General features: G+C 41.1%; 1 protein-coding gene across 2 annotated transcripts; it reads left to right on the top strand.

The window, feature by feature from the left end:
• Positions 1-1,787: 1,787 nt before the first annotated feature.
• LOC139532086 (pleckstrin homology domain-containing family A member 3-like) lies at positions 1,788-25,506 on the top strand. Of its 2 annotated transcripts, XM_071329218.1 has the most exons (8): positions 1,788-2,136; positions 8,435-8,551; positions 8,809-8,949; positions 12,190-12,326; positions 14,007-14,180; positions 23,890-23,933; positions 24,145-24,260; positions 24,643-25,506. In XM_071329218.1, exons 1-8 carry the CDS (start codon positions 2,097-2,099, stop codon positions 24,771-24,773), a joined length of 900 nt encoding a protein of 299 aa, XP_071185319.1. In that variant the 5' UTR covers positions 1,788-2,096; the 3' UTR covers positions 24,774-25,506. The 2 variants fall into 2 exon arrangements, with proteins under 2 accessions (XP_071185319.1, XP_071185321.1); XM_071329220.1 differs by lacking the exon at positions 8,809-8,949.
• Positions 25,507-27,398: the final 1,892 nt, after the last annotated feature.

Here is a 27,398-nt window from a genome sequence, read left to right as displayed (position 1 = left end):
AACTCTTTTAAGGGGGGGGGGGGTTAGAAGGATTACTTTATCCTATCCTAGGTATTCCTTAAAGAGGTGGGGTTTCAGGTGTCTCCGGAAGGTGGTGATTGACTCCGCTGACCTGGCGTCGTGAGGGAGTTTGTTCCACCATTGGGGTGCCAGAGCAGCGAACAGTTTTGACTGGGCTGAGCGGGAACTGTACTTCCTCAGAGGTAGGGAGGCGAGCAGGCCAGAGGTGGATGAACGCAGTGCCCTTGTTTGGGTGTAGGGCCTGATCAGAGCCTGAAGGTACGGAGGTGCCGTTCCCCTCACAGCTCCGTAGGCAAGCACCATGGTCTTGTAGCGGATGCGAGCTTCAACTGGAAGCCAGTGGAGAGAGTGGAGGAGCGGGGTGACGTGAGAGAACTTGGGAAAGTTGAACACCAGACGGGCTGCGGCGTTCTGGATGAGTTGTAGGGGTTTAATGGCACAGGCAGGGAGCCCAGCCAACAGCGAGTTGCAGTAATCCAGACGGGAGATTGTTATTTATAGTTTTATATACTTATTTATATATTTATATATATATATATAGTTTTATTTATAGATAGTTGTTTTTTGAGGATGACACATCTTGCCACTGGGGGCAGTAACACAAGATGAAGGGTCAGGTCATAGGTTTGGCTATGTTTTAAAGGATTTTAATGTGACTTGGATTTAAAAAGGATAATCGTCGGTGTCTGACTCAGATTCAGATATTTATGCCACGCCATTTATAATCATGGCCAGCTCTGGTTGTTGTTGTTCACAGGTATTCTCTTGCCTGTTTGGAAAGCTTGATAACGATGTTTGCCCTGTTGTCAGTTACGAGTAGGCTCTTCTACTCTGGTATGTCCTATGCGTCCAATGTGTAGTCAATTAACACTCCGGTGTGTGGATCTAAAATCCAATGGAGGCAATAGACTAGACAGGGCCCTACCATCTGTTCTGGCCTTCTTGATGTGATTGACCTTCACACTGTCCAGAAGCCTCTTTCTATTGGCCAGGCCATTGAGGAGACCCCATATTGGTCAGAAATTCCATATTTGAATATTTTATAATAGCATAATTTCTCAAAAACGCTATCTCTGGTAGCGCAAGACAGTCTTGAAGAGCAGTCCAGGATGTTTGGGTGAAGGTACAGGAGAAGATTACATGGTCCGTAGTTTTGACCAAGGTTGAAACGAAGCCTTAGAAATTATTGAGAACGTTAAAGTGCACTTTAGCTTACAAGGTAAATCGTTTTTACTCGTCTTCTGTCTTGTATTAACTGCCAGTTACAGGCCTACCTTCCCACTGCCCTCATCTCGCCAGTTTGTAGTCCTAAAACACGGAAATAAATTACCTCTGGTTTGTTTAGCCATCTATATAGGAACATTTTATGGGGAAATAATAGGGTTTTGGAATAAATGCGGAGAATAAGGTCTGAGGTTAAGACAGGTTTAGGAGATCTTATACTTTTTGTTGTATGAGATAATATTAGTCAGTTAACATGACCTTCGTGAATAAGCCTTTGTACTTTTGTTTATTACATAAATTCTTCAAAATTCACAAAAAGTGTAGTTAGTTGATGACAATTAACGCATAGAACAAAACGTATAAGATCTAAACCTGTGTTTACCACTGACCTTATTTTCGGAGTTTATCAAAAAAAACTCTACAAAAATATGCCATTATTATTTCTCTCTGTCCCATGTAGGAGAATTATGGATTGTACAGTTGTGCTTATAAAGAAAGCATCTAAAACGAGAGCTTGTATTTTGAAGGCTGAAACGGACGTGACGTACTTTTTGTTTACAAATGTAGTTAGCTAGCTAGCTAGCAAAGATCAACTGGCAATCGGCTATTCAACGCTAGTTCAATTACAACAAGATAACAACATGAACGGAATTCACACTGTGTTGTTGGCGGACCCATAGTCATTCACATGGCATTATCTACTGTGAAGTTAACATACATCTTTAGTTTTCGCTAGCTAGCTCCATGAAGTTGGCAAGCTAAATGGCTTGCGAGTTTTGGTACGTTATCAGTATTAGCTAGCGACGAGATTTTTGGAGACGTGGGTCGTGTGGTATTTCTGCAAGCACATTATGGAAGGAGTTCTCTATAAGTGGACAAATTATATGACAGGTAAAGTTATGCATTTAATGTGTTTGGTCCATAGTCTAGCTAGCTAAACTATCTCGTTAGCATAGCTGTCATATTGACATTCAATTTAGCTAAGCCAACGTTCGCATAGAAAACACAGCCTACATCTGATTGTCTACCCTTCACAGCCCTTTCTGTGTAATTTGATATGTCTAAGGTAGCTAACTTTTATAAGATGCTAAATGCACTTATGTAAGCTAGCTAACTGCACTAACCGACTAAACTCAACGATTGACGATGGAGTTGGGCTGTGACTAGTGTTGTGCTTGTGGGCGGATTGGAGCGCCACTGTCACATACAATTCCCAATGTCGTGTATAATTACGGGCTATTCTTTGGGTGCTGAAATCAGTTGTTAAAAAAATACAAATAACTTAATTTTATGTGACGGAGTTCCAGTTTGCCCACACTAGTCAATCGTGTGTGATTGGGGCCTGCAATTAGGGGCGTTCCTGCATGTGGGCATTCCTGCATCTGCAGATTTCTCCTAATTGTCAATGTGATTAAAATGTGGTCAAATGGGAAATAAAAGTTTTTATCTGAGTTTTTCGGGGGTGAAGAACACTGTACCAGTGTCTTAGATATCTACCGGGGTCGACCCGCCTCCTGTGTATCGGAGTCTTCCTAGCTGGGTCATTCCTACATTGCGGTACATTTTGGAACTCATAACTTTAGAATAAAAAAATATATATTTGTTTTGTATTCTATCAGAAAAACTCAGGCACTTAGATCTATTTTAGGTGCATAATAATAACAACCGGGTGGAACCTAGCCTGAATACATAGAAATTAGCGTTTGGATCATGAAAGTTTCCTTTCATGACCTCTACAAGCCAGAATGCTGAATAAAATCATATTTTACCGGTTGGTTCTTTTGCAGATAGGAATGTGAGACAAAATATCCACCGAGGAGTGTTATCAACCCAAGCTTAAGTAGGCCGATGCTGATCTTTTTATCGTCTGTATTTCTGGTTTTTATTTTCAATACTGATGCAATTCGCATGTGACAAACACTTACACAATATGGCCGAGCTTAACAGAACGCAAACACTTCCAGCTGATTGCGTGGAAATGTGCTTCGGTCATGCTCGGCTATTGTTTACATATTTTAACGACCCTGGGTTTATAAGCGCGGAAATCAACTCTGCCGCACGAGCATGCTTTTGTGGCACAGTCGATAGCGCGCCGGACCTCGGGCTAGAAGGTCGAGGGTTCGAGACCTGCTCCCTGCTGTTTCATTACAATATTGATCATCACGTGCAATGCGTTAACAGATTGAAAATACAAGTGACAGAACCCACCCGTGCCACAAAAAGTGGAGTAAACAATGCTTCCTTGTGGATACCCTATCTTCACCCCCTACTGCCAAAAGGACCAACAGCATGTACAACCGGTAAAGTAAGTGTAAATATAATTTTATTCAACATTCTGCCATGTAGAGACTATTGCGTCTTTTTTTACAGCTACTTCTTTCAGACTGATATTCATGGAGCAACCATGGTTACAGTCTGACGTTTAGGCAAGGTGGAACCTAACAGGGTGGACATTTGTAGCCTAAAGCTCTGTGTTGAGATTAAACTAGCATAATGGTAAACATTTGAACAGGTTTTGAACCTCTATATGTAATGTATTTTAACAGTTAGAAAATGTGTTAAATTCTCTATAATTTAGCCTAATAGTGTGGAAATGTATGAGTGAGACAGACTAACGTCATGAAACATGGGAAAATAGATCAAACTGAGTGTTTATATTTATTTAGCTTTGTTTTCCAACCAAACCACAACCTGAACATATAAATATGACATTGTCATTGAAAGCAAGTCTAAAGATACTCTATGCAGAAATCACTCTGGCATTTCCTGGTTGCTAAAAATTCTAATAGTTTGTTTAACCCCGGCCTACTAACTGTTAGCGTGTTAGCATCGGCCTGCTAACTGTCTGAATCGCCTTGTCCCCAGTCAGCCCAACCACTCACTGGACCCATATGTTCACTTGGCTACGCATGCCTCTCTCTAATATCAATATTCCTCGTCCATTACTGTCCTGGTTAGTGATTACTGTCTTATTTCACTGTAGAGCCTCTAGCCCTGCTCAATATGCCTTAACCAACCATGTTGTTCCACCTCCTACATATGCGATGACATCACCTGGTTTAAACGTCTCTAGAGACTATATCTCTCTCATCATTACTCAATGCCTAGGTTTACCTCCAATGTACTCGCATCCTACCTTACCTTTGTCTGTATGCCTTGAATCTATGCTATCCTGCCCAGAAACCTGCTCCTCTTACTCTCTGTTCCGAACGTGCTAGACGGTCAGTTCGTATAGCATTTAGTCGTGCCCTTATCCTACTTCTCCTCTGTTCTTCTGGTGATGTAGAGGTTAATCCAGGTCCTGCAGTGTATAGCTCCACTCCCACTCCCCAGGTGCTCTCGTGTTGACTTCTGTAACCGTAAAAAGCCTTGGTTTCATGCATGTTAACATCAGAAGCCTACTCCCTAAGCACACTCTGCCAACCCGGATGTCTTAGCCATGTCTGAATCCTGGCTTAGGAAAACCACCAAAAACCCAGAAATCTCCATTGCTAACTGTGACATTTTTTGCCAAGATAGAACTGCCAAAGGGGGCGGTGTTGCAATTCTACTGCAAAGATAGCCTGCAGAGTTCTGTATTACTATCCAAGTCTGTACCCAAACAATTCGAGCTTCTACTTCTAAAAATTCACCTTTCCAGAAACAAGTCTCTCACTGTTGCCGCTTGCTATTGTTCTCCCTCTGCCCCCAGCTGTGCCCTCGATACCATATATGAATTGATTGCCCCCCATCTATCTTCTGAGCTCGTGCTACTAGGTGACCTAAACTGGGACATGCTTAACACCCCGGCCGTCCTACAATCCAAGATTGATGCCCTCAATCTCACACAAATTATCAATGAACCTACCAGGTACAACTCCAAATCCGTAAACACGGGCACACTCATAGATATTATCCTAACTAACTCGCCCTCCAAATACACCTCTGCTGTTTTGAATCAAGATCTCAGCGATCACTGCCTCAATGCCTGCATCCGTAATGGGTCTGCGACCAAACCACCACCCCTCATCACTGTCAAACGCTCCCTAAAATAATTTTGCGAGCAGGCCTTTCTAATCGACCTGGCCGGGATATCCTGGAATGACATTGACCTCATCCCGTCAGTAGATGATGCCTGGCTATTCTTTAAAAGTGCCTTCCTCACCATCTTAAATAAGCATGCCCCATTCAAAAAATGTAGAACTAGGAATATATATAGTCCTTGGTTCACTCCAGACCTGTCTGCCCTTGACAAGCACAAAAACATCCTGTGGCGTTCTGCATTAGCATCGAATAGCCCCAGTGATATGCAACTTTTCAGGGAAGTTAGGAGCAAATATACACCTCCAGTTAGGATAGCTAAGGCTAGCTTTTTCAAACAGAAATTTGCATCCTGTAGTACTAACTCAAAAAAGTTCGGGGACACTGTAAAGTCCATGGAGAATAAGAGCACCTCCTCCCAGCTGCCCACTGTTCTAAGGTTAGGAAACACTGTCACCACCGATAAACCCACTATAATTTAGAATTTCAATAAGCATTTCTCTACGGCTGGCCATGCTTTCCACTTGGCTACCCCTACCCCGGTCAACTGCACGGCACCCTCTCTTTCGTAACGTCTGAGATTCCCAAAGATTGGAAAGCTGCCGCGGTCATCCCCCTCTTCAAAGAGGGTGACACTCTAGACCCAAACTGCTACAGACCTATATCTATCCTACCCTGTCTTTCTAAGGTCTTCGAAAGCTATGTTAACAAACAGATTACCGACCATTTTGAATCCCACCGTACCTTCTCCGCTATGCAATCTGGTTTCAGAGCTGATCATGGGTGCACCTCAGCCACGCTCAAGGTTCTAAACGACATCATTACCGCCATCGATAAGAGACATTACTGTGCAGCCGTATTCATTGACCTGGCCAAGGCTTTCGACTCTGTCAATCACCACATTCTTATTGGCAGACTCGACAGCCTTGGTTTCTCAAATGATTGCATCGCTTGTTTTACCACCTACTTCTCAGACAGAGTTCAGTGTGTCAAATAGGAGGGCCTGTTGTCCAGACCTCTGGCAGTCTCTATGGGGTTGCCACAGGGTTCAATCCTCGGGCCGACTCTCTTCTTTGTATACATCAATGATATTGCTCTTGCTGCTGGTGATTCTCTGATACACCTCTACGCAGACGATACCATTCTGTATACTTCTGGCCCCTCTTTGGACACTGTTAACTAACCTCCAGACGAGCTTCAATGCCATACAACTCTCCTTCTGTGGCCTCCAACTGCTCTTAAATGCAAGTTAAACGAAATGCATGCTATTCAACCGATCACTGCCCGCACCTGCTCGCCCGTCCAGCATCTACTCTGGACGGCTCTGACTTAGAATACGTGGACAACTACAAATACCTAGGTGTCTGGTTAGACTGTAACCTCTCCTTCCAGACTCACATTAAGCATCTCCAATCCAAAGTTAAATCTAGAATCGGCTTCCTATATCGCAACAAAGCATCCTTCACTCATGCTCCCAAACATACCCTCGTAAAACTGACCATCCTACCGATCTTCGACTTCGGTGATGTCATCTATAAAATAGCCTCCAACACTCTACTCAACAAACTGGATGCAGTCTATCACAGTGCCATCCGTTTTGTCACCAAAGCCCCATACACTACCCACCATTGCGACCTGTACGCTCTCGTTGGTTGGCCCTCGCTTCATACTCGTCGCCAAACCCACTGGCTACAGGTTATCTACAAGTCTCTGCTAGGTAAAGCCCCGCATTATCTCAGCTCACTGATCACCATAGCAGCACCCACTCGTAGCACGCGCTCCAGCAGGTATATCTCACTGGTCACCCCAAAGCCAATTCCTCTTTTGGTCGTTTTTCCTTCCAGTTCTCTGTTGCCAATGACTGGAACGAACTGCAAAAATCTCTGAAGCTGGAGGGTCATATCTCCCTCACTAGCTTTAAGCGCCACCTGTCAGAGCAGCTCACAGATCACTGCACCTGTACATAGCCCATCTGTAAACAGCCCATCTATCTACCTACCTCATCCCCATACTGTATTTATTTATTTATTTATCTTGCTCCTTTGCACCCCAGTATCTCTACTTGCACATTCATCTTCTGCACATCTACCATTCCAGTGTTTAATTGCTATATTGTAATTACTTCGTCACCATGGCCTATTTATTGCCTTACCTAAAATGCCCATTCAATATCCAAATGTTAGTGTTTTTAAGGTAAAGGACACCTGACCTTATATTTAAAGCTTTTTGGAATCACATTTAAACTAAATAAGAACTGATATTTCCTGCCGACAGAACAGGCACCGCAAAGTAGGAATGACCCAGTTAACTAGCTACCACACAGTGTCCTTTGCTCCCTCTTGCCAAACACCTGGCCTCGTCATCGTTAACCGAACTGCGGCAAAGCAGTGCCTGACAGTTAGGGGCGAGGGATACTGTCTACCGGTGTGCTAGCTACCGATCCCACTAGCTAGTTAGCACATTGTGTTCTTTCCTCCCGCTTGCCGAACACCTGTCCTCACCGTCATTACCAGAACTGCGTGAAAACACTACCCGACAGGTAAGGGTGAAGGACACTGTTTACCGGTGTGCTAGCTAGCTACCTATCCCGCTTCCTGCTTGCTGTGTACCGGAATCCTAGCTTGCTAACAAGCCAGCACCTATTGTCCTAAACGCCTGCCGAACAGCTGCCTTCATTAACAGAACTGCAGGAAAACATTACCCGACAGGCGGGGGCGAAGGACACTGTTTACCATAGCTAGCTACTGTTGTCGCCCCCACCTCTTCTTCTGTGGGGTCTATCATCAGTTGGCATCCATCGTTATGCTACATTATCACCACCTACTGTACTGGAGCACTTCCGCCTGTATACCAGAGTCCTAACTTTAAAATGGACAAATAGAAGTTTGAGGGATTCCTGCATATGCAAGAATGCAGAAATGCACCAAATTGCAGGTCACAATTGCCCCCTTCTCAAACTAGTTGCCGCTCAACTCCATCGTAAATCGTGGAGTTGAGTTTAGGCTACCTGGAAGAGATTGATTGACTAGGTGTTCTTGGTAATACTGGTTAGTTGTGTTGATATCTAACTGGGCTGATTCATCAGTTGTCTGCACAGGAAGAACTAACCTGTAAAAACAAAGTTGTCAGCTCAAGAAGAACTAATCTAGCGTATCTGAAATGATTGCAGGGTGGCAGCCGCGCTGGTTTGTTTTAGATGATGGGATAATTTCCTACTATGATTCTCAAGATGATGTCTGCAAAGGGAGCAAAGGAAGTATTAAGATGTCCGTCTGTGAAATCAAAGGTATGATTTGTTTCTGAAAGGCCTATATTGTGCCACTCACCCTATGAATTTGGTAGTGGTTACATTTCTCAACTCCCATCCCTCAGATGTTTACCCAAACGTTGGCAGGGTTTCTGCTTTGTTGTCGTTTAAATCCCATGTTGCCCTGTTAAACCCCTCTAATCTCAGTACAGGTAGTATTTGCTGTTGAATCTCGACTTATGGTTGATTCTTGTACTTCTAGTGCTGAAGGGTTGTGTTGACATCTTTTTCATTAGTTCACCCCACTGACAATACCAGACTGGAACTGATCATACCAGGAGAGCAGCATTTTTACGTCAAAGCTGTCAATGTTGCCGAACGACAGAAGTGGCTTGTGGCACTTGGAAGTTCCAAAGCCGGAAAAAGGAAAGGAAAAGGTACTGACTCAGCAATGTTTTCTTTGTTCGTCATTAATCTCCCCAGTCCTCTTTTAAAGTGAACTTTAGGGTAAAAAAAAGCTAAATTACTCAGTTATCTTTGTATTCACACTGCCCTTGCCTTTGAATGAGGACTCATCACTTCACCTATTTTGTGGTCCGAGTCCTCTTTGCATTCACATTCCTATGTTAAGAAAGGAACCAGGATATTTTTCAAACATTCACTCAATGCATTTTGGGTTTTTACAAAGTGCAGGACAAGCAATTCCATCAGATTGTGTTACTGGACCGCTAAATATACGTACTTACAGGTACGAGGGACGCAAAAAGACAATACCGACTCAAACATGAATTCAGCTGCTTTCGCTCGCCGAGGCTGACGTGAAGGAAACAAAAAAATAGAGAATACTCACAAAGCCGTCGGCGCAGATGGCATCTCTGGTCCTGTCCTCTGAGTGTGTTCCCTACCTGCAGGCGGGCGTCTTGTCTGACATCTGCAACCTGTCCCAGACTGTAGTCCCCACCTGCTTTAAGAAGCCCACCATGGTCCCAGTGCCCCAAAAAAACAAGGTGACGTGCCCAAATGACTATCGCCACGCTCACCTGTCATCATGAAGTTCTTCAAGAGGCTGTTCATGGCCCACATTAAGGCCATCATGCCGGGCACACTGGACCCACTCCAATTTTCCGACCACTCCAACAGATCCGCGGAAGATGCCATTTCCATCGCTATTCACACGGCTCGACAAGAGAAACCTATGTGAGAATGCTGTTCATTGACTACAGATCAGCATTCAACAATATTGTTCCCTCCAAGCTCGACACCAAACTCAGAGCCCTGGGTCTGAACACCACCCTCCGTAACTGGATCCAGCAACAACACCACCTCTACACTGTCTCTTAAAACAGGGGCCCCCAGTGGTGTGTCTTCAGTCCTCTGATGTACTTCACATTCACCCAAGACTGGGTGGCTTTGCACGACACCAACTGCATCAAGTTTGTTGACGACACCAAGGTTGTAGGCCTTTTAACCAACAACGACGAGTCAACCTATAGGAAGGAGGTAAGTGAACTGGCATTGTGGTGTCGTGACAACCTCTCTGTCTACGTCAGCAAAACAAATTAGTTGATTGTTGACTTCAGGATGCAGAGGGAGCAGGAGAGTCACAAGTTGTAAGTTCTTCGGCGTCCACAACACCGAGGACTTGTAATGGACCAACAACACCACCACTCTTGTCGAGAGGGCGGCTGAAGAAATTCGGTATGCTGTCCTGGGACCTCTCCAAATATTACCGCTGCACCTTCGAGAGGGTCCTGACCGGTTGCATCAAGGCCTGGTGCGGGAATTGCTCCGTCCACAACTGCAATGCCCTCCAGCAGGTTGTGAAGATGGCCCAGTACATCACTGGAACCGTGCTCCCACCCATCCAGGACATCTACTCTCAACAGTGCCTGGGGAAGGCATGCAGCATCATGAAGGACCCCGCACACCCCAGCCACAAGCTGTAACCTCCATTACCGTCGGCAGATGTTATCGGAGCATGAAGTCGGATGCCAACAGGCTCAGAGACGGTTTCTATCTACAAGCCATCAAACTGCTGAACACTTGAACTGGACTGACCACCTGCTCTGATTTCTCTGCACCTTTGCACACACACTCACACCACACACACACACATATATTCATGCTACACACACATCACAACTGCTGCTACCAGACTCTTATTATACTGCTCAGATTATACACTGCCCCCCCATTCCCCTTCCCCAATACATGTGTAAATATTAGACTATGAATTGTCCCTTCTTGTATTATACTTATGCTAAACTGTTTATTCGATTCTACTGAGCCATTTACTTTGTTCAGGTTTTTAGATTTTATTGTTGTTGCATTGTCGAGAAGGAACCTGCATGTAAGCATTTTGTTGGACGATGTATAACATGAGTATCCCGGAAACACAACTAATAAAACTTACATTTTGGAAGGTAATAGATTGCACTTAGTTAAAAGATGAGACGTAATTATAATCAGATCATAATATTAGCATGTAAATATTATTGGTAACAGAATAAATAGCAGAAGAGTACTGCAGATGATGAAATGCTGTAATGGCGAAGGTGCATAAAGATGGAAGAATTCAGATATGACGTCTTCGTTTGGGCACTATCCACAGACTTTTTAAACTACATGGTTCATTCAGTGTGCCTATAAATCAGCACAATCTACTTTTTCATTTTTTATAATTGCCGCCGTCTTGGAACTAGACTTGGGAACATGTACAGTGCCTTCAGCAAGTTTTCACACCCCTTGACTTTTTACATGTGTTTTTGTGTTACAGCCTGAATTTGTAGTCTATAAAGTAGAGCCGCACACTCAATCTCCCAGTAATTGGGTAAACCTCAATTTAAAATGGATTGAATTTAGATACCCCCATAATGTCAAAGTGGAATTATGTTTTTATACATTTTTACAAATGAATTAAAATGAAAAGCTGAAATGTCTTGAGTCAATAAGTATTCAACCCCTTTGGTATGGCAAGCCTAAACAAATTGAGTAAAACAATTGCTTAAATTAATTTACCTTTCAGCAGGAAAATAACATCAAACACATGGCCTAATCTACATTGGAGTATTTTACCTTTATTTAACTATGCAAGTCAGTTAAGAACAAATTCTTATTTTCAATGACGGCCTAGGAACAACAGATTTTTACCTTGTCAGCTCGGGGATTCGATCTTGCAACCTTTCGGTTACTAGTCCAACGCTCTAACCACTAGGCTACCTGCCGCCCAAGTAGATCACATATTGCAAACAAATAATCTGAATATCGTGTCAGTACAAATTTCCACACATATTTGGGAATTTCTCCCCATCCAATCAATATCCAAAAACAGCACATGTTTTTCCAACAAACCTTCACAACCTCATCTCTCTTTTGTGGCACCAATGTGAGGGGCATGGCAGGGGAAACAGTGTTACAGTAGTCTAGTGTGTGGTGCGGGAATAATGACAAGCAAACCTGGGGAGCTTTGTCTTCACATTGCCCTGAAAAAGGGAACCGAACTAAAAACACCCTTAGATAAGTGATAAGTGCCAACTCTGACACTGCTGCTGGAAAAAATCCTAGGGGAAACACTGAAGAGCACCAACAGATCTAGACCACTGACCAGGCTAGAGTTACAGTACCTTGCCTTAAAGGGTCTCTCACTAAAATAACAGTTTTTTTTTTTTTTTTGGAAGAAATAACAGAGAAGACAGAATCTCTTAAAACAAAGATGTCCGAGCTGCGTCTCTACTGTGACTTGCTAATGCAGCAGGTCCACACGATACAGGAGTCTGAGGACCAGGAAGGAGACCACTCCAATTCCAGCTCGGAGGTAACTATACCTGCATGGTTTCAGCTAGGCTGTGTCCCAAATGGCACACTATTCCCTACATACTGCACTTATTTTGACCAGAAACCTATGGGCCCTGGTCAAAAGTAGTGCGCTGTATGGAATAGGGTGCCATTGGGACGCCGCCCTAGTGTTGGCTGTCAGAAATCACCAGCGTGGGTGTGTTTGCTGTTTTAGTCTTCATCTACCCCAAATTAAATGGTTGTAGTGCCACTGTACACGAGATCAGAGCGACAGGCCAAGATTTGGAGTGTTGCCGGTGCAAATCCCTGGGCTGGTGAGGAAATATCTGGTGCAAGCTGGTACTGCAGTTGTGCCCTTGAGAAAGGCACTTATCGTGTGTGTTTGGTGTGGTGTGTCTGGGAGCCCAGGGTTGGGAAATAAAAACAGACAACAGAAATCTATATTTGTTTTGATGGATACAGAAATTAAGTTGATTATGTTAAACCAGAGCTCCAGACTAACGTTTCCCACTGGTGGCACTGGAGCCAGTAACTTTTTCAGTTGGTGGCACCAGCCCACAATTTGGTCGCACTCCCACATTTTTGCGGGGTCACGCAATAGAAAAGTAATCATCTTAGAAAGTAATTTAAATTTACAGTGATTTATTAAGAAGTGCAATAGACTGATATAGTTTTCAATAAATAAGTTGTTACATATAACATGTCTAAGCAGGAATGCATAATTCAAGATATTTTTGATATGTAATAGTCATGAATTCTGGGTTGATAATTAGTTTATTATTTATGTTTTACTGTCAAAATAGGACTCCAGAATAAAAATGTTTTGCGTTCATGTTTATGTTCACTAATATGACATCGGCCTAATTCAATTAGTACTAATTCACCAGCTAAGGGAGTGAACTTCAAACACATTAGCTGGATTGCTGACTCAAAATATAACACCTACTGCTAGTGTTGCCATGTATTAATCTAACAGTAAATTAAATGTCCCCAATGAGGACTAGTGTACTCGTGACTGCCGATTTCACGCACTCCGTATTTCAAAGCCATATCAGATATCTTGATTGTAGAACAGTGTGCCTTGAGCTAAATGTTGAGAAATAAAAAGTATACTTAAAGAAAGCTGAGATCCTACTCTCTTTTTCATGAACAGCAGCTTGCTTCCAAACTTGTGTTTTACCCCCGCAATTGCATTTTTAAATGTTATACAATCATAATGCATTTTTCGGGGTGCACGAGGGGGGAGAAGAGGGTGTGAGAGACCCACTCATCGCATCAGCCGGCCCTGTCGAAACGGGCTCAGTGGCACTTTACTGTTTAACAAAGCATGGTTTTATCCACGCAAAACATTTTAAGTTTTGATTGAGGTGATCATGTAAAATGTACAACTCTCACCGGTATGTCCAATTTAAAAAATGTAACCTACAAAGTCAAAGGGTCGCCAAATGTAACTAAATGGTTGCAGTTTGGAGCCCTGTAAACTCTTCAAGCACTTTTTTAGTAACACATTGTGTTGCCAATTTAAACGGAGTAGTTTCTTCACATCACCTAGGAAGGTCTGAGGCATGTCTGTGTAGGATATCAAACCAATATATTAGGCTTAATATTGTGCATGTTTAGGTCTTTATTTTTGTCTGTGCCTAATCTCCAATTGTTGTTGACTGATTCACCTCTCCTTGTCTTTTCTTTGTTGCTCCAGACTCTGAATGAGGCCTCCTCTTTACTGAGTGCCACGTGTTACACCTTCATCAAAACACTGGAAGAATGTATGAAGATGGCCAACTCCAAGTTCAAGACAGACATGGTGCTGTTGAACCCTCCAGATGACATGATGATGTCCCCTGTTTCTCCGTCCCCAATACAGATGGCCTGGGTAGGATGGTTTTCAACGTACTGTCTAGCTCCGGGGTGAAGTTTCCCCTAGGTACAAATCTAGGAGATTCCCCTCCCCAATCCTATTAGTGGGGAAAATGCTAAACTGACCAATGATTAATGTATAGGGGCAACTTCATCATATTGATAACCAGTTGTTCAGAGACACAAAGACTAATCCATGGCTATCTTTAAAAAAAAATAAGTTGTTATAGACGAGGAAAATAATGAAACACAATTCTAGCCCGGTTGTGGTTTGTAATACAACAAAAATATATAGCTTTTCTATATATCTTCAAATATAACTAATTGGAACACAAATTCAACATGGTGAAGATAAAAACTCAGTAAACAGAAGGCACAGTATGTGTGGATGGTGTGGTGTGTTTTTTTGTTTTTTTTATGTTTGAGAAAGTGTGGCGTTGACTGATGGAAGGAAATGGTTGCATATCCCAGAACCAATGTATTGCTGTTCAGATGATTGATATACTTTTTATAATGAACTATACAACTACACTTATTTATTGTCCTATCATGGTGGAACAGCGTTTTAAAATAAATTATACACTTCATTTATTGTCCTATCATGTGGAACTACATTTTTAAAATAAATTATACATCTAATTTTGATATTGATGGAACGGTCCACAACCCTATACCCTAGACACCCACCTGAATGGCCCAGATACTAAGGAGAAGTCCCTAACTGTTTTATGGGCCTGCTGTAAGCGGTCTGTATGCCGCCAAAATGCGGTCAGAGACCTAGAGCAGCACTGCCCCCTCAAGATTCTGAGCCTGCTTGGCAGGGTTGGTCCTGCAAAGCCAAAGCCCCCAAAAGAGAGAGCACACAAGGAATTTCTCTGCTAATGAGAACCTTGATGACCTTGTACCTAGCTGGTGGGGTGCCGCCACCCAGGCAATGGCAGTGCTTGCAACACTAGCTGCAGTAACCCTTGGGGAGGGGGTCACACTCGGACATTCAGAGAGGGGGTATATTATTGTGGCACAAAATCAAAAGTCTGACTGCATGGAGATGCTTGGGAATATGGTCAATACGGGGGACCGTGTTGTGGGTGTTTCAGGGAAAAGGGGTACATTTGACCTCTTTTTTTGCACAGTCTTGCAGGCTTTCTCATAAGGCTGCAACTGTATATGCATTCGTAAATCAAGACCTTTCTTGAGTTGGGCTCTGGGATGGTACAACTGTTGAGAATTTGAGCCTATGGTTGTGTGGGGGAGAAGGGTTGAGTGTGTATGAGTGTGTGGGTGTATGTGCGTATCCCACAACTGTTGTGAAGAAGTAAAATATGTTAGGGACAATATAGGATGATTCACAATAATTGTTTTCTAATATAATAAATGCTTGCAATAATGTAACTTTGGTACTGGTGAGAGGTAAAATCCTTTGCATAAATTGTCTACATTACTACAAATATTAATAGCTAATTATGGAAAATAAGAAACAGGATTTTAAAAATATATTTATGCAGTGGGGAGAACAAGTATTTGATACACTGCCGATTTTGCAGGTTTTCCTACATACAAAGCATGTAGAGGTCTGTAATTTTTATCATAGGTACACTTCAACTGTGAGAGACTGAATCTAAAACAAAAATCCAGAACATTACATTGTATGATTTTTAAGTAATTAATTTGCATTTTATTGCATGACATAAGTATTTGATCACCTACCAACCAGTAAGAATTCCGGCTCTCACAGACCTGTTAGTTTTTCTTTAAGAAGCCCTCCTGTTTTCCACTCATTACCTGTATTAACTGCACCTGTTTGAACTCGTTACCTGTATAAAAGACACCTGTCCACACACTCAATCAAACAGACTCCAACCTCTCCACAATGGCCAAGACCAGAGAGCTGTGTAAGGACATCAGGGATAAAATTGTAGACCTGCACAAGGCTGGGATGGGCTACAGGACAATAGGCAAGCAGCTTGGTGGGAAGGCAACAACTGTTGGCGCAATTATTAGCAAATGGAAGAAGTTCAAGATGACGGTCAATCACCCTCGGTCTGGGGCTCCATGCAAGATCTCACCTCGTGGGGCATCAATGATCATGAGGATGGTGAGGGATCAGCCCAGAACTACACGGCAGGACCTGGTCAATGACCTGAAGAGAACTGGGACCACAGTCTCAAAGAAAACCATTAGTAACACACTACGCCGTCATGGATTAAAATCCTGCAGCGCACGCAAGGTTCCCCTGCTCAAGCCAGCGCATGTCCAGGCCCGTCTGAAGTTTGCCAATGACCATCTGGATGATCCAGAGGAGGAATGGGAGAAGGTCATGTGGTCTGATGAGACAAAAATAGAGCTTTTTGGTCTAAACTCCACTCGCCGTGTTTGGAGGAAGAAGAAGGATGAGTACAACCCCAAGAACACCATCCCAACCGTGAAGCATGGAGGTGGAAACATCATTCTTTGGGGATGCTTTTCTGCAAAGGGGACAGGACGACTGCACCGTATTGAGGGGAGGATGGATGGGGCCATGTATCGCGAGATCTTGGCCAACAACCTCCTTCCCTCAGTAAGAGCATTGAAGATGGGTCGTGGCTGGGTCTTCCAGCATGACAACGACTCGAAACACACAGCCAGGGCAACTAAGGAGTGGCTCCGTAAGAAGCATCTCAAGGTCCTGGAGTGGCCTAGCCAGTCTCCAGACCTGAACCCAATAGAAAATCTTTGGAGGGAGCTGAAAGTCCGTATTGCCCAGCGACCGCCCCGAAACCTGAAGGATCTGGAGAAGGTCTGTATGGAGGAGTGGGCCAAAATCCCTGCTGCAGTGCGTGCAAACCTGGTCAAGAACTACAGTAAACTACAGTAAACGTATCTCTGTAATTGCAAACAAAGATTTCTGTACCAAATATTAAGTTCTGCTTTTCTAAAGTATCAAATACTTGTCATACATGTCATGCAATAAAATGCAAATTAATTACTTAAAAATCATACAATGTGATTTTCTGGATTTTTGTTTTAGATTCCGTCTCTCACAGTTGAAGTGTACCTATGATAAAAATTACAGACCTCTACATGCTTTGTAAGTAGGAAAACCTGCCAAATCGGCAGTGTATCAAATACTTGTTTTCCCTACTGTACATGGCGGAGGCTTAATCAAGCTAGTCGTCTTGATTACTTTCTTATGCCATTCTCTCTGGCAGCAAACGTTTAAAAAGTGTTGATAGGGCACAGAATGCGGTCGGATCATCACATAATTGGCATATATATATTACTCTTACAGAAGTCCCACGTGGGCGAGGATATTGGAAATTTTATCAAAGCCTACTAGATGATAAATTGTTTAGAACTAGGACAGAAGAATTTATAACTGACTTTTTCAGACATAACATAGCAGATCCCCTTATTGTATGGGACACTTTTAAATGTGCCTTTAGAGGCCATGCAATTCAGTACTCATCTCTAAAACAAAAGCAATTTAGTTCAAAAGAGTCCATATTAACAAAAGAAATTGAAGGACTAACAGTACCGTTAGATAGCAATAAAAACTGTACCATAGAGGCACAGAATAAGTTAGAGGAAAAACAAAAAGAAATGGAGGAACTTATTCAAAGATACAGTGTAATATATTATAAAAATAAAGCGAACTGGATGTAATATGGGGAAAAATGCACCAAATTATTTTTCAATCTTCAATATAGAAATGCTACCAATTTTTTTTTTTTTTATTGAAACTTGTTACAAATGATGGAGTCACGCATGATTCACCGAATTATATTTTGAAAGAGGAAGTAAAGTACTTTAAGAATATGTTTTCGTTTCAGTCTCCTCCATCTCCACTAACCGAAGCTAATTGTATGGATTTTTTTCCTAATAATAATGTAAAATTAACATCTGTACAGAAAGACTCATTTGAAGGCCAAATTACAGAGGAGGAACTTCTTGATGCAATTAAAGCCTTTAAGGCTGGGAAAACTCCCGGGCTGGATGGCATACCAGTGGAAGTATACAAAACGTTTTTTTGATATAGTCAAAGGATCATTATTATTATGTTTTAACCACTCCTATATAAATTGTAGATTATCGGACACGCAACAAGAAGGTCTGATATCACCCAAGTGGTGTGTATATATAAAGATCCAGTCCATTTAAAAAAAATTGGAGGCCTCTTACACTTCAGTATTGTGATGCAAAAATCCTAGCAAAATGCTTGGCGCATAGATTTTAAAAAGTATTGTCAGATATTATTCATCCTAATCAGACAGGCTGTTTACATGGACGATACATTGGAGATAATATAAGACAAGTCCTGGAAATAATAGAATATTATGAAATATCGGGGACACCAGGCCTGGTTTTAATAGCTGATTTTGAAAAGGCTTTTGATCAAGTACGACTGGAGTTTATATGTAAATGACTAGAATATTTCAATTTTGGGGAATCTCTTATTATATGGGTTAAAGTTATGTATAGTAACCCTAGGTGTAAAATGGTAAATAATGGCTACATCTCAAAAAGTTTTAAACTATCTAGAGGAGTAAAACAAGGTTGTCCACTATCGGCATATCTATTTATTATTGCCATCGAAATGTTAGCTTTTAAAATTAGATCCAATTAATATTAAGGGATTAGAAATCCGTGGCTTAAACTAAGGTGTCATTGTACGCTGATGATTCATGTTTTTTTTTTAACCACAATTAGAATCTATCCACAATTAGAATCTCATAGAGGATCTATATACTTTTGCTATCCTTTCTGGATTAAAACCAAATTATGATATGATACTATATTACGTATTGGATCACTAAAAAAAGTCAAATTTTACATTACCGTGTAGTTGAGTAATTAAATGGTCTGACGGAGATGTGGACATACTCGGTATACAAATCCCAAAAGAAAGAAATTATCTCACTCCAATACAATTTTATAGAAAGTTAGCAAAAATAGTTAAGATCTTGTTACCATGGAAAGGAAAATACCTGTATTTGTGGAAAAATCACCCTGATTTAACTCTTTAGTCATATCACAGTTTACCTATTTGCTTATGGTTTTGCCTACACCTAGTGACCTGCTTTTTAAATTATATGAACAAAAAATATTCAATTTTATTTGGAATGGCAAGCCAGACAATTTAAAAGGGCCTATTTATATAACGAATATGATTTCGGAGGGCAGAAATGATTACATATTAAAGCATTAGACCTCTCACTAAAGGCATCAGTCATACAAAAGTTATACTTAAATCCAAACTGGTTCTCTAGTAAATTGGTAGGAATGTGTCATCCTATGTTCAAGAATGGCCCTTTTCCCTTTATTCAGATTACAACTGCTCACTTTCGGTTATTTGAAAATGAAAGCATCTCCAAAATATCGTAAATTTTTAAAACAAGCCTTAGAAAGTTGGTTGCAATTTCAGTTTAATCCACCTGAAAAGACAGAACAAATAATACAACAAAAATTGTGGTTAAACTGAAATATACTAATGATAGATTTTTATTTTTTTACTGATTTTTTTCGAAGAAATGTTTAAAAAAGGTATAATTTTAGTGAATGATATCATAAATAGGACTGGTGGAGTTATGTCACACATGCAGCTAACGCAGACATATGAAATGTCTGCTCTACCCAAAATTATAACCAACTAATTGCAGCATTACCACAAAAGTAAGGAACTTGTATGTCGGCCCTGTATTAAAGAACATAAATGGTTAAAGAAAAGTGTGATGAATAAAAACATATACCATTTTCATTTAAGAACCAAAAAACTGACAGCTGTGCCATATAAATTGCAAAATAGTGCCATTCCATGGCACATGGTTTATTAATTGATATGCAAGACAATGCCGTATTCAAAACTTCACATTTTTCCATTTAAATTAGTATACAAAATTCTTGAAACCAATAGAGTGTTGTATATATGGGGGATACAATCTTCCCAGCTCTGCATATTTTGCTGTGAGGAGGCAGAGGCATTAGATCAATTATTTTGGTATTGTCCATATTTAGCTTGTTTTTGGTCACAGGTCCAGGAATGACTGAAGAATTGCAGCATTTGCCTAGAACTAACACTGCAGATAGCATTACTGAGTGATTTGAAAAGCCATAGTCAATCAATATAATAATGATTTTACCGCAAATGTTTATTTTTAATTTACAATCTGTAGAAGCTATGAGAATAGAAAGGTTCAGTACTTTTGTGATGCATCACAGCACAGTTGAAAAATATATGGCAAATAGAAATCCAAAATGGATGGTGTTAAGGGATAGATGGGAGGGGTTGAATGGAGCTGACGGGTGGGACTAATAACAAGATAACCAATAAAACATACGGGGTCTGTAAAATGTGTATATAGGTTCAGAAATTTTGTGAAATAGCACAGTTACAAATATAATCAAATTGGACAGACATCAGAAATAGAGGAAGGACCAAAAACAAACAAAATATATATAACTATTGTAAAATAGATTGTGTCTGTAAAATGTGTGTAAGATGTAGAAGCCTAACAGGCTGACTACACCGCTCGCGTCGCATGCGACGCGACGCGTTGAAATCTATGTTATTCAATTATTGCACCCACACTGCTCGCGCGCGCCAACAAGAGTCAGCGTTGCCAAGGGCTAAAATAGAAATCAGTTATATTTCTGACGCTGATCGCGCTGCAAGTCCTGCCTCTCCCATCTCCTCATTGGTTTATAGAAGCAGGTACCCACGTGCCATCTCCTCATTGGTTATACCCACGTGGGTGACTGAAAGACGAACGAGGTCAGTGGCGGTAATGCACCTAATTTATGAAAGTTGCCAGACGCAATATAAAGTCAAGAGAAGAAAAAGCCTGGAAGGAAGAGTGATGACCAGAAACGATCCGGTTGACTGTTTTATGTGTGGATTAATTGACAGAGTAGAGGACCTTGTGCATTTCAGGTAAAATAACAACTCAATGTTTATATCCCAGGACAAATTAGCTCCCAACAGTAAGCTAGCTAAATAGAACAAATTAGCTAGCAACAGTAAGCTAACTAGCTAAATTGCCATAAACGTTTAATGCTTTTCGACCTGTCCCCAAATTAATATAATTGGTTCAGAGTTTTTGATATTTTAACCTGCGTGTCGTGATCGCGTTTGGTGTGGGGGGGACAAAATAAATTTATGCACGATGGCGCACACGCGCAGCCGGTTTGGGTTCCGTGTAAGTGTTATTGTTTATTAGTTTGCTCCAATTGGGGGAAGGGTGGTATGGTTTGCAGGGAATAATAAAGTTATATTCTAAAAAAAAGTATATCTATATAGGTATGTACGTGTATGTATAATGGATATATATATTTACCAAAAACATATGGGGGATTGGAAATTATGCAGACAATTACATTGATGGAAGCAACAATCTTTCCGCAATATTAAGCTGATCTACCCCTACATTAAAATAATCACCGTACAGCTTCATTACAGGGGTGTGTTCATTAGGGCATGCAAAAGACAACGTTTTGCAAAATGAACATTTCGTATTGGAAAATTCCAGGTTGTCACTCCGTTTCAATCTGTTTTCTCCCATTTGGTGCCTAATGAACTCCTCTCTTTTTCAATGTGCTGCATCCTTGCTTTACTTGATCCAAAGCATTCCCCTATGTATGCTAAACAAGAATATAAACGCAACATGAAACAGTTGAAATGATTTGACTGAGTTACAGTTCATATCCCTTTACCCGCGAATAACTTTACCCGCTCTGAGAAACAAGCCCTTAAGTCTCCAGAATGACACCTCTATAGTCATCCACCCAGTGGACAATGGAGGTGCTTTTACTGTACAAGAATATGCTGTCTATAAAACTGAAGTACTTAGGCAACTGAATTATCAGATGTTCTATGAGAGACACACTACAAACCCGACAAAACAACTTTTGTCTGTAATCGAACAAGGGTCACCAAGGGCATGCGCAACTGTGATATCACCAAAAGAGAACATAGATTATTGTGTAAAAACAGCTCTACGCTGGTAATCTGCACTCCCTAAAATATTGTTTAATTACAGTGCCTTCAGAAAGTATTTACACCCCTTGACTTTTTCCACAAAGTGGGATTAAAATGGAAACGATCTACACAAAATACTAATATCTTGATTAGATAAGTATTCAACCCGCTGAGTCAATACATGTTAGAATCCCCTTTGGGAGCAATTACAGATGTGAGGTTTTCTGGGTAAGTCTCTAAGAGCTTTTGACACATGGATTGTGCAATATTTGCTCATTATTCTTTTCAAAATTCTTCAAACGCCGTCAAATTTGTTGTTGATCATTGCTAGACAACATTTTGAGGTCTTGCCATAGATTTTCAAGCAGATTTAAGTCAAAACTGTAACTCGACCACTCATGAACATAAACTGTCTTCTTGATAAACAACTCCAGTGTAGATTTGGCCTTGTTTTAGGTTATTGTCCTGCTGAAATTTGAATTAATCTCCCAGTGTCTGGTGGAAAGCAGACGAAACCAGGTTTTACTCTAGGATTTTGCCTGTGCTTAGCTCCATTCTGTCCTTAATGATTACAAGCATACCCATAACATGATGTAGCCACCACTATGCTTGCAAATATGGAGAGTGGTACTCAGTAATGTATTGGATTGGATTTTCCCCAAACACTTTGTTATCAGGAAAAAAGTGAATTGCTGTGCCACATTTTTTTGCATTATTACTTTAGTGCCTTGTTGCAAACAGGATGCATGTTTTGGAATATTTTTTTTCCTACGCTCAATGCACATGTGAAGCTTGTTGTTGCTGTGCGCAAATCATTTGACCGCGGCAGTTTGAGATTATTACCTTTTTATTTATGAAAAGAAGCTCATAGTGGCCTTTATTATTTACTATTTATTTCTGATATTTTAGATTCATTAAATTAATTTATATTATGGTGTTTCTATTCCAAGAAAAACATTTTACAGTAGCCTATGTATTGCCTACCTAAAACATCTGTGAATAAATTTGAAGTCCTTCAAAATTGAAACTACATTTCCTATAGTTGTAAAGTAGAATATAAACTAGATATAGGCTGTGGGTGGAGTAGGCTAAATAATTTCAACCGAAAAGGCCTAATTAAAAGAATAGTGATAAAGGAAACAAAACTATTCTAGACAGAGCATGCCCAGAGCTTGTGGCTGAGCAGTACCAGAGTGACATGGGAGCAGGAGAGAATGCCGACATGCCGTCTACTTACATGCTCTGGCAATCAAAAGCAGCCCTGCTTTAGGCTATCAAAGAACTGTCAATTAATAATCTTATCAATGGATGGAATTGCTGCGGCAACCATTACACGGTCTGACAAGCTGCATAACAAATGAGGTCTAATTAGACAATAACAATTGTCTTTCAAACGAGATAAGTGGTTGAAACTACTTGGTATCTATTTTAAACAAATTATTATATAGTTTGAACGACAAACGAGATACAAATTGTTCGAACAAGATACTAAGTTGTTTAAGGTGAGATACTAAGTCATTCAAACGATAGAATCCCAATTTTTGCCTCAGGCTTCAGGGGTTCTGTAGACTTGAACAGAGACGGTGTTTTAGTTTCCTATGTTACTTACTTTTTAGACGTATGTTTTGTAATATACCACAATTGCAGATGTTAGCTTTTATGCTGCTGTGAATAGGCTCAATGTAGGAATCATATTTTGTCATTTTTAAAGTCCTTGATATTCAGTGATGGGCACAGGTACTAACGGTGTCCATTTCCTTTTTTTCATTTGCAGACGAAGCGGTCCATAAGTTACCCGGGCACGTACAATTTTGACAGGTATTCCTGCGTACAGAAAACATTCCACTCTTTCTACTACAAACAAAGGTCCTTGTCATTACCAGTGTGCTTCTAGGTGTAGGGTGATTTTGCCCTTATACAACTGTCCCAAGATCAGCATCTATTTCCCCCACTAATGGTTAGGGTTGGGGAAGCTGATCCTAGATCTGTATCTAGATCTGTTTCTAAGTGAAACCTTTGTCATTTCCAGGTCTGGCCTCCCGCCAAAGGAGGGTGTGTTATCAGGTCAAAGGTCAACCCAGAGGAGGACACGGACTTGTTCGGACACAGAGGCTCACAGTGACAGCTGTGTTTATGAGATGGATCGTAAGAGATATGAACGAACACATACACACACACTGCTCCCCTCAACCATTACAGTAATTACCAAATTATATCACTTCTCAGACTCTAAGTTTGTGAATTCAAATACCAGACACCTTCCATGTGTTTTCATTTATTTAATCATAAACCGGAGTGTTTTTTTTCTTTGCATTTTGTTATTTATGTTCAGTATTTTTCTTGCACACACAAATTCCCTTTTTTATAAGTTGTTAGTCGTGGCTGGTGCCTAGTAGGGCAGGGCACAACGTACCAAAACACTTTGGGTTCTAATTGGACAAGTTCATGTATGATGAGGCACCTCCGTTTCAAAATGTTTTGTCCTGCTGAAAATGAGCCTGGTCTCCATTTTGTGTCATCTATACAGGCGCTGCTGTGCTGTGTCTCAATGCCAGTGTGAACAGGGAGTCCTGCAGTGTCCCTGAGGAGTGTGGTGCCATCAGTCCTACCAGTCCCAGAGCCATGTCAGACACTCCAGAGACTGACCTGTCCATCTGACCTGTCCTGTCACTCACCAAATACATTGCAGTGGCTTCAGATAGAGACTGGGCTTCATAAAAATATATTTTACGAGGTTCATAAGAAAATCATGAATTCCTAAGAATATTTTTGAGGAATTGCACTTACAAACAATCTTCTGGACTTTTCTTAAGAAGCTTATGTTTTTTCTTTAGAAGTTTTTTGTAAATCCAGGTCCTGGAGTTGAGATTGGTAGTCCACTGTCAAGTAACTGGTCTGTCTGTTCAGTAGGCCTGTGCAAACTTGTAGGCATAGTACTGTCTATATTTTATGAAGGGTGAATAATGACTTGGCTAAAGTGTGAATAGTTGTGAATTCTGCAGAGCTGAATGTAATCAGATACTTCAGTTACTCCACTGAAGTTAGACTGATATGAGGCTACTGTAATGTGAGGTGTTACCAGGGTCGAGTTCATTAGGGCACGCAATGGAAAAAAGTTTTAAAACTGAAAAAGAAAATGAGTGTTTCTTATTGAATGACTGTAGTTGTCCTTCCCTGTTGTTTTCTTCCCTTCAGTGCCTAATGAACACACTCCAGCTTTTATTGCTCACATAATGCAATGCAGTCATTTTCAAAAAGTATTGTATTATTTCCTGTGGAAGCATTGCTTTGCACTTTAAGAATGATGGATCAAAAAAAGTCGTTTTTGAATGTTTGTACTATTCCAGGAGGTTGTATGTTATTATTGCAGAATAAAATGTTTGATATGCAACATTGCTGTTCATTCACTATGGAGTGAACAATTGCACTTGAAACACAGAGGTGGAATACATTAGCCTTTAACCAAAACCCTTAAATGTCAGTGTTGCTAACTGTGCCGAGGACCAATTTAGAATGTTTGTATGTGGTGACATTTTCATCAATGGGCTGAGTTCGCTTGCATCTCCTGGTTCCCCGGGTGGGCAGAGTTTGTCTATTTTAGACCATTCCATTGGTCCTAGAGTGAAATCTCCACCCACCCAAGTCACCGGGAGATGCAAAACAAACTCGCCCAATGTTTTAAACTTGGCATGCCCACAGTGTACACTATATTGCTATGTGAAAGACACTTTGTATATATATATATTTTTTTTTACCCCATTTTCTCCCCAATCTTCGTGGGATCCAATCGCTAGTAATTACTATCTTGTCTCATCGCTACAACTCCCGTACGGGCTCGGGAGAGACAAAGGTCGAAAGCCATGCGTCCTCCGAAGCACAACCCAACCAAGCCGCACCAATGTGTCGGAGGAAACACTGTGTACCTGGCCCCCTTGGTTAGCGCGCACTGCGCCCGGCCCGCCACAGGAGTCGCTGGAGCGCGATGAGACAAGGATATCCCTACCGGCCAAACCCTCCCTAACCCGGACGACGCTATGCCAATTGTGCGTCGCCCCACGGACCTCCCGGTCGCGGCCGGCTGCGACAGAGCCTGGGCGCGAACCCAGAGACTCTGGTGGCGCAGCTAGCACTGCGATGCAGTGCCCTAGACCACTGCGCCACCCGGGAGGCCCCACTTTGTATTGTTTAAAAAAAAAAATATTATGTTTGCCACCAAAAAAGAGTAATACCTTAAAAAAAGATTTTGGGCATGGAAGGAGTTCTGTGACTGTATGATATGATTTTGATGTTCGAAATGTAAAGATGCATCTTAAAAATGAAGTGAAATCACTTGTTTGTATATGATTTCCACAAATTGATTATCATAATAATGTTTAATCTGACAGAAGACAATGGGGGATGTTTTTTTTTTGGTGCAAAATAATTGTGCAAAGTGCTAAAATACTGCAAACCTCATCTTGCAGGTGATTACATTTTTTTAATGGAACAATAGTCACCTCTATAACACACATTGTTGAAGAAAAGTTCCTAATTGAACTATGCTGCCAGATTATATAATGAGGGTTATGGCAATTTTTGCACTTTCCACAATTCTTTAGCACTACGGAAATGTCCTTAGGAAATATGTTGCAATGAGAAGCAGGGCTTATCTTCATAGAGTCAGTGTAGAAGTGCTGATCTAGGATCAGTTTGCCTTTTAGATCTAATGAATACAGTTATATGGGAACGAGGTTGCTGATTTTAGATCAGTACTACTAGTCTAAAATGTTTTATGAATATCTGATAAACCTGTCATGTTGGACAGTTGTCCCTCTATTCTGAAAGGCTATCACAAATAGCCTAACCCCTTTTCATCTTAAGAAATACGATGAATTATACAATGCATTCATTATCTGTGAAAGAATTTCAGATGCCAGCAGTTTCAGACTGAAAGCTTCTCAGAATGAACTGACAATGAAGTGACACAACCACATATCTATGCCAGCAGGGGGTACTGCTGACATATTGATGACCCATTTCAAGCACCTGACTCCTAGGGTTGCAAGCACTGGCCACCGTGAAGGATACCAATTTACTAAATGTCACTATATGAGAATCTCAATTTAATTTCCTTGATTCCTTGTGTCGCTTGTAAGTCGCTCTGGATAAGAGCGTCTGCTAAATGACTTAAATGTAAATGTAAATGTGTCCTTTTGCCTCCTTGTGTCCTTTTGCCTCCCATTGGGGGGGGGTTGAAAGATCAGAAGGGAGGTCCCTCCATTCTGATCTTCTCATCCAATGCGT

The sequence above is a fragment of the Salvelinus alpinus genome, chromosome 10, assembly GCF_045679555.1.
Source record: "Salvelinus alpinus chromosome 10, SLU_Salpinus.1, whole genome shotgun sequence".
NCBI classification, from domain to species: domain Eukaryota; kingdom Metazoa; phylum Chordata; class Actinopteri; order Salmoniformes; family Salmonidae; genus Salvelinus; species Salvelinus alpinus.
This window is presented reverse-complemented; position numbering and strand designations above follow the sequence as displayed.

Bases quoted from the DNA above. Each gene is read 5' to 3' on its own strand.
- LOC139532086 (XM_071329218.1), top strand. From the start codon at position 2,097: ATGGAAGGAGTTCTCTATAAGTGGACAAATTATATGACAG. The intron at 2,137-8,434 runs GTAAAGTTATGC...AAATGATTGCAG, and splicing joins GTGGACAAATTATATGACAG to GGTGGCAGCCGCGCTGGTTT. The intron at 8,950-12,189 runs GTACTGACTCAG...TTTTTTTGGAAG, and splicing joins CGGAAAAAGGAAAGGAAAAG to AAATAACAGAGAAGACAGAA.